This window comes from Hipposideros armiger, unplaced genomic scaffold (assembly GCF_001890085.2).
Source record: "Hipposideros armiger isolate ML-2016 unplaced genomic scaffold, ASM189008v1 scaffold_738, whole genome shotgun sequence".
NCBI lineage: Eukaryota > Metazoa > Chordata > Mammalia > Chiroptera > Hipposideridae > Hipposideros > Hipposideros armiger.
This window is the reverse complement of record NW_017732088.1, coordinates 307,602-318,653: the sequence shown is the minus strand read 5'-3', so window position 1 is coordinate 318,653 and position 11,052 is coordinate 307,602. Positions and strand designations below refer to the sequence as shown.

At 37.3% G+C, this 11,052-nt stretch overlaps 1 protein-coding gene across 4 annotated transcripts in view; it reads left to right on the top strand.

Annotated features, from left to right (window-relative positions):
- The window catches only part of F8 (coagulation factor VIII), a 124,131-nt gene that overhangs the window by 47,371 nt on the left and 65,708 nt on the right, over positions 1 to 11,052 (top strand). For all 4 annotated transcript variants that reach the window (XM_019627624.1, XM_019627625.1, XM_019627626.1 and 1 more), the window contains 3 exons: positions 2,165 to 2,258; positions 7,826 to 8,040; positions 9,496 to 9,646. In XM_019627624.1, coding sequence (XP_019483169.1) covers positions 2,165 to 2,258; positions 7,826 to 8,040; positions 9,496 to 9,646 — 460 coding nt within the window. The remainder of the gene's footprint in view (positions 1 to 2,164; positions 2,259 to 7,825; positions 8,041 to 9,495; positions 9,647 to 11,052) is intronic.

Genomic DNA, 11,052 nt, shown 5'->3' with positions numbered 1-11,052 from the left:
CTGCTGTGAGTCACCGGCGACGGCATAGGCTGCAGCCCCTGTGGCAGTGGGTTGCCATGGGCTACCGTGTGTAGCCAGCAGCCAGCATGAGCAGCCAGCAGCCACTGTGAGCGGCTGTCCAGAAGCCAGAGACTGATCTGCCTCGCCCGGGAAGAGTACAATGATGGTGCCAACTAGGGCCAGTAAAGCAATGCCCTCCACAACTAGACTGAAGAACAAAAGGACAGCAACTTGTCTGTTCCACTTCCCCAATTCCCCAATAAAAAAATTTTTTAAAAAGAAATATTAGAGGGACTTCTTTAAGAAGAAAAAAAAGATTAAAAAATATGAATAATAAAATGGTAATAACTACATATCTATCAACAATTATTTTCAATGTAAATGTATTAAATGCTCCAATCAAAAGACATTGCGTGGCTAAATAGATAAGGAAACAAGACCCTTACATCTGCAGCCTACAGGAAGCTCATTTCACATGAAAAACACACAAAGATTGAAATAAAGGGATGGAGAGAGATAGCTCATGAAAATGGAAACAAACAAACAAACAAAAACCTAGGGTAGCAATACTTACATCAGACAAAATAGACTTTAAAACAAAGGCTATAACAAGAGACAAAGAAGGACCCAGTAATCCCACTTCAAGGTATTTATCCAAGAAATGAAAACACTACCTTGAAAGTACATGTGCACCCATATGTTCATTAAGCATTGTTTACAATAGCCAAGATATGGAGGCAGCCTGGGTGTCCCTGAATGGATGAATGGATAAAAAAGAGGTGATACATGTATACAATGGAACATCACTCAGTCATAAAAAAATAATGAAATCTTGCCATCTGCAACAACATGGATAAACCTAGAGGGTATTGTATTTGAGATATATATATATGTATATATAATCCATTTGGGGTTAATTTTTGTGAAGGGTGTAAGTTCTGCAAGTAGAGGTGTTTTTCCCAGCACCATTTGTTAAAAAGACTACCTTTGTTCCATTTTATTTTCTTTACTACTTTGTTAAAGATCAGTTGACTATATATGTGCAGGACTATTTCTGGGCTCTGTATTCTGTTCCATAAGGAAGTTGTTTTCAGTGGAAGATGCTACAACCTTATTGCATACTAGTACAGAAGAAGAGATGCTGGCCTTAGATAGAAGCTGACTTTAACAGGAGAGAATACGGCCATATATATATATAGGTGGGTAGATTTGATGGTGGGAGAATGAGGAAGTATTTTTTTGAATGCTTCCCTTTTCTCAGCGAAAGAAGAAACACATGAGAGTGAGGACTGGGAAGCAAATAGTCAATTAAGTCAGTGGGCAGGTGAATTTCTAGGAAAACGTAATATTGGGCTGTCAGAAAAGTCATGACACATCTTTGCAACGAAAACCAGAAAAAATACGTCATGACTTTTCCAACAGCCCAATAGGATGGCGAGGTAGCTTGAGTGCCTACTTGAGATTTACGGTCATTAATTTAAAGAGGCTACTTGCAGAGCTGTGTAATTTTTCTCTTACATCACTCTGCTGCTTGGGTACAGGTAAGGAACAGGATGATTAGTGGGTTTTACCAAGTGAGTGGCTTTTAAGACAAGAAATCAAGTGGAAGTTGTTTTTTTATCCTTGGAACTAGAAGCTGGGTTGATGTCCTCAGGGTTCTCAACTGCTGCGTCCATGTTATTGCTCTTCCATCCTTCCTGTCCTTTAAAGCTCATGCAATCAAATGATGTTGACTGCCACCCTTGTTGAATGCTATAACCAACTGTCCCCCAGTTGTGCCTGCTCATGCAGTGATGATTTTATCTCCCAAATCACCATTCTCCTCTCCACTATTGGGAAATTCAGTGCTCAAATGGTGGAAAAGGCTGACGGGAAGCAGTGTCCTCTGCAGACATTCAAATTTGAATTCGTGTGTGAAGGTGCAAGGAATACTTCCTGAAATAACGGAAATGATTTTAAAGAAATGGAAAGGGGCCTTTAGTGAGAAACCTAAGTAGCTGTCTGAGCAATTTTATGAAAAGAACAAACAACTTGAGCTTCATCCAGACTCAAACCCCTATGACATGAATGCAAAGCAGCTTTTGTTTTCTGGAAATAGGCCACACGTTTCTTCTTGATCCTAGTTGTCTTAGGACTTGGTCTTGTATCTCATTTATATTTTCAGATTATATTTAAGAATCAAGCAAGCCGACCATACAACATCTTCCCTCATGGAATCACTGATGTCACTCCTTGGCACTCAGGGAGATTGCCCAAAGGTAAGTGTTACCTCAATTTTATAGTTCTCACATGCCTATAGATACAGATGAGGTCACAATCTCAATAACAGCTAAAATTATGTTGGTCCTTGCCTAGCTGTTACATACCATATAGGCACATTTATCACCCACCATCCTTTATGCTATCATTTCCATATATAATACATCTATATACTTTGCAATACCCACAAGGAAATTGCTATAATTTTTGCTTTGAACATCATAGGCAGTTTTAGAAAATATGAGAAGTATTCCTTCATATTTACCCAGCTATTTAACATTATCAATGCTTTTCATGCTTTCCTGGAAACCCAAATTTCCCTCTGGTATCACTTCCATTTAGATAATTTCCCTTCAGCCTAAAGAATTCTCTTTAGCATTCCTTATAGTGCAAGTATGCTACAGATAAATTCTCTTAGTTTTATTTTATTTGAAAATGTCTTTTTTGTGTTTTTACTTTTGAAGGATAATTTCACTGAACATAGAATTCCAGGTGAAGAGGATTTTTTTTTCCTGTTAGCAATTTCAAAATACTGTTTCACTGCTCTTTATAATAGCAAAGTCTCGATTCCATTGACTCATTCATCCCCTCTGTGTCATTTTTCTCTGGCTGTGATTTTCTTCATATTTATCTTACTTGAAGTTCACTGATATTCCTGGATCTATAACTTTGTTTTTCCCCAAATTTAGAAAGATTGTGGTCATTATTTCTTCAAATATTTGTCTGCCCTGTTCTCCATCTCCTTTTTGGGGCCTCCATTTACATGTATGGCTGCCCCTTTGGTATTGTCCCACATGCCGCAATGTTTTGATCATATTTTTTTCTTTCTCCCTCTCTTCTGCAGATTGGATAGTTTCTATTGATCTATCTTCAAGTTCACTGACCTCAGACTGGAATTTCTGAGTCACAGTATATGTATTTTTATTTTTAATAGATAGCCACAACTTTATTCCCAAATGAAGTAATAATTTGCACTTCTACTAGTCATATATGAAAATATCATTTCCCACATCCTTGATAGCTACACAATAATAGTCTTGTAAAATCCTGCAATCTGGTGGGTGAAAAGTGATGTCTCTTTTTTGCTTTAATTTTAATTTCGTTAACTCTTGTAGTGTTGACCATCTTTTTACATTTTTATTGGCCATTTGGGTTTTTCTCTGCTGTGAATTCCCTGTTCATTTCTCCTTTGATTATTTTTCTGCTGGGTTGTTTACCTTTATCTATCTATCTATCTATCATCTATCTATCATTTATCTTCTTAGTTTATTTAATTACAGGCATTATTTTTCCTAGTATATGCATTTAAGGTCATATTTTTCTCTGAATTCAATTTTTACTACATTCCATGCTTTTTATATCTAGTAATCTCTTTACCTTTCATTTCAGAATATTTCACAACTTCAGTTTTTATTTATTATGCTGTTTGTTGATTCAAGATTTACAACATATTTTTCTTCTGGATTGTACATTTTACCAATAAAAATATCCTTCTTGGTTCTGTTTTATGCTCCTTCACTTGAATTTTATTTTGCTAATTTTAGTACTGCCATGCATCCTTAGCTAGTTTATCTTTTCCATGCTGTTATTTCCCCCATATTTTTGTTTATTTTATATTAGGGCTGGCCCATATAAAGCACATATATCTGGGTTTTGTTTGTACACCCAATCTCCATCTTTCAATAGAGGATTTTAGCCCTATATAACACATTTGTGTTACTACTGATATGTTTGTATGTATTCCTGTAATTTTTAATTTTATTTACAATTATTTTACCCTTTTATTCCTTTTGTAGTTTATTTGTTATATATCTTTGCTTTTAGTATATTGGCTGTTATACACATTCTATCCATTATTTAATTTTGGGTGAATATTTATTTTACCAAAACAATAGGTGCTTAAAACTACCAAAGGGCTGTAAGTCTCCCTGCCTAGAGACATCCATTTTTAAGCATTTCTGCTTTAAATTTTTGATGGTTATCTCTATATCTCCAAACGATTACTTATATGCTAATCCTTTGTTTTTGAGATTTAGACATTATATATTTAAATACTTTATTTTGTGTTACATGAGGATTTAGCATTGTGCTTCTTCCCACTCCAGTTGTTTTAGTTTTTTATCAGTTTTTAGTTCCTCAATTGGCTATCACTATGATCTCACTTATACGTGGATTCTAAGGAACTGAATGGATGGGAGAAGTGGATGGAGATAGTCTCAGAGACACAGAGGAAGAACTGAGGGTTGTTAGTTGGGAGGGGGTGGGGATGAAGGAGAGGGGAAGGGATGAGACAATACAAATTGGTAATTGTAATATGGCCTCAGGGATAGAAAAAGATAGTCCAAGGAATACAATCAATAACGTTGTAAGCATTTCTTAGGGGGCCAGATGGACCAATGCCCTTTTGGGGAGTCCACTTCATAGTTGATGTGGAGGCCTTATCAACGCATTGTATTTCTGAAACTGATGTTGAATAACACTGTATGTCAACTATAATTATATATACATATAACCTCGGGACACGGAGTAGAGTGCGGGAACGGATTCAATGGAATTGTAATAGATAAGCATGATATGGGGGTGGGAGGGCAGTGGATGGGGGTGGGGGGTTGTTACTTTGTGAGGGTGAAAAGGGTAACTATTGCATTGTTCTGTACACCTGAAACTAACAATAAATAAAAATTAAAAAAAAAAATACACTAAACATCCACTTTTCTATTTTTTTTTTAAGCTGAGCCATCCTGCCACCTGTTGGCAGCTCAGCGGCAGCTCATCTCGGGCTGACAATCGAACCGCTGTTCTCAGAGCTCACACTCTTGAGCGAGCTCTTAACCAACTGAGCCACTCGGCCAGCCCCTAAACATCCACTTTTTATATTTTCATGATTGAATATCTCTGACTCCATCCTTTGTTAATTAAGAATATTAACAACAGTGACCTTTCCCCTTTCCCCTCCTCTATTCTTCTATTTCTCAACTAGTACCAGCCTTTACTTTTACTTTTTAAATTACTTTTTAAACATGACTAGTCCTACTAGTCATGTATGAAAATATAATTTCCCACATCCTTGATAGCTAGACAATAATAGTCTTCTAAAATCCTGCCAATCCAGTGTATGAAAAGTGGCGCCCCATTTTTGCTTTAATTTAATTTTTTGTAGTGTTGACCATCTCTTTACATTTATAAAACCTTTACTTTTATAGAACTAAAGTTGATAACATTTACATTTTGTACTGTAATGTTAAATAACTCCTCCCTTTGTCTATGTATTTATTCTAAATTTTAAAAATTAAAGAAAACAGCATTTGTATTATTTTAGTACGTGCTTCTTATTGTAAGTATATGAGTTTACTGCAGAACTATGTGATACGCTGTGATTGTTCTTTTGTCTACAGTTCCAATGATTTTACTCTTAAGGTCAAATTGATTATCCTTTCTTATTCTCTACGAGTAGTTCAAAATCATGTTAAATTTTAGCTTGCTTTATATTAGGGCCATGCTGATCTTGTAAATTTTGTGTTTGTATTCCTAAAGACTTTCTTTTCTTTTGTTAGAAGAAATGTATGCCTCTTCACCATATCCCTTAGGTCTTCCAGCTTCCTAATCATTCCATTTATTGCTTGATATCCAATCCTTTTTTTCTTCTTAAAGACATTCTTGTAGTTCACCAGCCTACTGTTTTTATTTGTATGCTTTCTAGGCCTGCTACAAAGCTGCCATCTTTGAATTTTTTTCTTTGGACTTGTAGGTTAGTGCCATTACTGCTCTTACCTTGTACATTTCGGTTTTTGGTTTTTTGTTTTTTAAAGATTTTATTGGGGAATTGGGGAAGGGGAACAGCCAAGTTATTGTCCTTCAGTCTTAGTTGTGGAGGTGCAGCTGGCTCAGCTCCAAGTCTAGTTGCCATCTGGCTGCCCATTGGCAGCTCCCGGCAGTTCAGCTCAAGGAACTATGTTCAGTCTTAGTTGCGGGTGGGCATAGCCCACCATCCCATGCAGGAGTCGAACCAGCAACCTTGTTGTTAGGAGCACGTGCTCTCACCAGCTGAGCCATCCTGCCACCTGTTGGCAGCTCAGTGGCAGCTCAGCTCGGGTGCAGCTCACTGGCCCATGTGGGAATCGAACCGGCGACCCTGTTGCTCAGAGCTTGCGCTCTTAACCAACTGAGCCACTCAGCTGGCCCTGTTTTTTGTTTTGTTTGTTTTGTTTTAATTTCTTTTGTTTTTCTGGAAGTATATCTTCAAGTAACTTCTGAATACATTGGTACCTAAAGGGTAAACTTTATGGCTCCTTCAGTATCGTATGATGTATAGATGGGCTGGTTATAAAAAGTTTTCCATCCACTCTTTTCTAATATTCATTGCTGCTGATGAGAATCCTCAGGCCAATTTGATTTGCATTCCTTTATGGGAGAAGGGCATAGTAACAAAATTCTGGGGAGATACTGAATGTGCACCCTAAAATTTAGAGGCAGACACTGCCCATGCTAACAGACAAGAAGAGAGGGTCAGAGTGGAGCAGCCTGCCCTTCTGCTGTGTGACATGGCAAGGATGCGTGAGCTTTCTCTGTAACAAGTAGATACTGTTGGAAGTACCCGGCTTGGTCTCCTTTTGAAGATAACCCTGCCTAAGAAGGCAGCCTGGCAGAGTGAGGGATAGCAGGATACTAGGCTCATGGATATATCACTGGAGGTGAAAAGAGCTGAAGTGAGCATCTCTGAAGTTGTGGAACTGTGCGGTGCTGAGGTCCCCATAGTGGCTCCAAAGGAAACATACATGTGTCCTAAGAAAAGACCAGTACTTGGGCATCTGCCGCACAGAAAGCATTGGTGACCAAACAGTGTTGTCACAGAGGGAGTACTCAAAAAGCCCTTCCCTCTAATACCCATCCACCCTCACTCTTGGCTCCTGGAAGAGGAAAGAGAAAAGGCTGAGAAATACTGAAAGAATATGCCACACCATTCCCTTTCTATAGGTTCCCTAACCATAGGTCAGGCTTAACCTAATAGGGATGAGGGAGAACTTAGAAAGGATATAAAGTTGAAATTTTGATTTAGACTGCATCTTCATGTATATGAAACATAGCCCAAAGTGAGTGTTAATGACTAAAACCAGACATTTCTTATCCTGAGAATCCATTAGCATGAGCACAGGTCTGTTCTTGTCCCTGTCGTCACAGGGGTCAGATACCACATCGCTTGACACCATATCCTTTAGCTTCTATTCACTCTGGCTTTGATGTCTCTCTTTCTTTAGTGCTTGAGATTTTTTTCTTCTTTTTACACTTTCAGCTATGCATAAAAATTATCTATTATTTCTCTATATTTGTAATAGTGGGTAGACCTGCCCATTTCAACTCAAACTAACATACTAGCAAAAATCTCCTGGGCCCATTTTTATTGTAAAAAACTGTATGAATCTTAAATTTATAATAGGTACACATTTAGTTTCCATTTATTGAGGAACATCATATGTACATATAGATTTGTAGAGCAATAACAACATGATTGCCAATATGTGGCTTGTTAAACTCTAATCAAGCTATTTTTGGGTTTGGGTATGGGTAGGTGTGAAACATTTGAAAGATATGCCAATTCTGCCAGGAAAGACATTCAAGTATAAATGGACAGTAACTGTAAAAGATGGGCCAACTAACTCAGATCCTCGGTGCCTGACCCGGTATTACTCAAGCTTCGTCAACCCAGAGAAAGATCTGGCCTCAGGACTCATCGGCCCTCTCCTCATCTGCTACAAAGAATCTGTAGATCAAAGAGGAAACCAGGTGAGTCCCTCTGTTCCCAACTGCTAGATTTGAAGCTAAAGTGGAATAATGATGCATATGAACTTCCAGATACTATTTCCTATACTCTCTCAGTGTATGCCCTTCCCATAGTATGAAGAAAATATAATAGTCTGCAATACTGGCCAATAAAATAAATGAGCTGGGTTTCTCACAGCTGTCATTGATTCTGAGTTTGGTGTAATAATGTTGAGTACTGAGTGCACAGGAGATTTAAACCCCAGATTTTTTCTGTAATACTCATTCCCAGTCTAAGATCCCACTCTCTGAAGGTGATCTTGCGCCTTTTTATATGCTCAGTTAACACCCATTTTTAGATGACATACAAATTTAGATTGCAGCCTAGACTTCTCTAGAGTTCAATAAATATTTGTTAAACAAATACAGAAAAATATATGAAATATTTCAGAATATGGCTAGAATTTGGACCACTTCTGCTACCTAAAAAAATTAAGTTAAATTCTCTGAATAGAAAAGCTTAATTCTTCACAAGAACTCACTGCCGTATCGCTGAGGCTACATGCCCATTTGTCCATTTGTGATACACTGGATTTCTACTAGTCTGGGAACCTTTCATTGGTTTAGAGACTGAAGCACAGGAATTTGGCCAAGTACCTACCTTGATAAATTCTTCCTAATTATAGTTTTTCCACCAGTTTTTGAAAGAGGACTAAAATGTATTTCTATATTCTCCAATCTCCTCCCCTTATCATTTTGGTTTCTGTAGCGATAGGTTATGCAAAGTGAAATTGATACCTATTAGTGAAGTTTACACATTACATCTTAGAAGATTCAATTAGCAAGTGACTGACATAACTTTAGTTTATATACAAACTGCTCTTCTGAAAAAACTTAATTTTTTTAAGCCAAAAGTTAAGGTATTAGTGTTAGTTAACATTTTATGGCTCATCTTAGCTTTACTTGATTTCTGTTTTCTGTTTTTAATTGTTTCTAGATTGGTGGCTTTGGGGAAGGGTAGTTGCTCGATGGAAGTTTAGGAAAGACACTAATCTTACTTGACTAACTTGTTTAAGAAAGTCACTGAATAATCACTTGGGTCTTCAAAGAGTGAAAAATCCTCTAATCTGAACATGGAGAGATTGAGGCTACAGAGTGTACCAAACATCAGCCAGCATATGGCTTTGGGTCCAGAAGAAACAAAGTTTAATGGCTCCACTCGGGTTCTTGCCCTGAGGACACATTTGCTTTAAACATATTCTTACTGCTCATAGTACTCACTCCCACTCCTGGGCCTTGGTACCTGCCATAATAGTGACCTTAGGCAGAAATGGTCAAACCAAAGGATAATATTGAACCAAAATTGAACCAAAGGATAATAGATAGATCACACGCATGTCATCACTTCCACTGTAGACTGCTAATTCCTACCTGACAATAGCAGTAGCATTTCTTTCTCTCAATGCATATAATTAACAGATGATGTCAGACAAGAGAAATGTCATCCTGTTTTCTGTATTTGATGAGAATCGAAGCTGGTACCTTACAGAGAATATGCAGCGCTTCCTCCCCAGTGCAGATGGAGTACAGCCCCAGGATCCAGAGTTCCAAGTTTCCAACATCATGCACAGTAAGTAAAGCAGCACCTGAGTCCACAGGGTAACAGATCAAGGGAAACTTAAGCCGCCAAATTACTGTCTATATAATGGATTATTTTATATGCCACGCAAGAGTCATAGTTCCTTAAAAATTGTTACTTATAAGCATATACAATTTTATATAAATGCATAAATATGATCATATAACACATATATTTTTTTCTTTTAGAAGGCATCAAATATTCAGAGAACTTTCTTTTTAAAGGATAAATCAAATAAGATACAGCTTTCATTTATCCAAACATGCATAATCCATACTTAATATAAAATGCACTCAAATGGTGAGTTACACATGAAATACAAAGGGAATGCAATTTTACATATGAAAACAATTGCCAGCTCTAATAATTTAACAGTCAAATGAATCAAGACATTGGATGTTAAAACACCCAACATTTTTTCCCCAACTTTATGAGGTCTAATTGACAAAGAAAAATTATATATATTTAAGGTATACAATGTGATCCTTTTGATATTCACTTGGCTGTCCCCTCCCTTTTATCTCCCCATCTCTTTCCATATTAGACCTTTCCACTAACCATTCTGTGTCCAGGGAGCTCATGCTATATATGTGTTCATGTATGATTATATAATCACACATAAGCACATGTATACATTGTATTAGTCTGCTGAGCCTGCCATAACAAAGCGCCACAGTCTGGGTGGCTTCAACAGCAGAGATTTATTTCCTCACAATTCTGGAAGCTAGAAATCTAAGAGATTAAGATGTTACAAGAATTGGTTTCTTCTAAGGCCTCTTTCCTTGGCTTGTAGACAGCTATCTTCTCCCTGTGTCCTCACATGATCTTTCCTCTGTGTGTGCACATGTCTATGTACAAATTTCCACTTCTTATAAGGACACTAGTCATACAGAGTTAGAGCCCCGCCCCCTAATCATCTCATTTTAACAAATCACCTGTTTAAAGTTCCTATCTTTAAATGCAGTCGCATTCTGAGCTATTAGGGGTTAGAGCTTCAATATATGAATTTCGATGGGAGTACAATTCATCCTGTAGCACTCATACATATGTGTGTATGTGTTTATATACACACATAAATCAGAATGGTAAAAATATATGATAAAAATTTTCAGGACAGTAAAAAATATAATAAAAATTTTCAATCTCACTGGGAACTACAAAATTGAATACCAATGTGATAGCACTTTATACCTATCAGACTGACAAAATTATAACACAATTATTACTAGTGGTCTTGTGAGTGAATGAGTATTTTCATACAAGGTTAGCAGATAACTAGTATGGACTTTTTAAAAACAATCTTATTGAAACCATTAAATTAAAAATCTATGCTTTTTGGGCCGGCCGAGTGGCGCGATAGTTAAGAACTGGCTTGGGATGCCAGAGGGCCCCAGTTC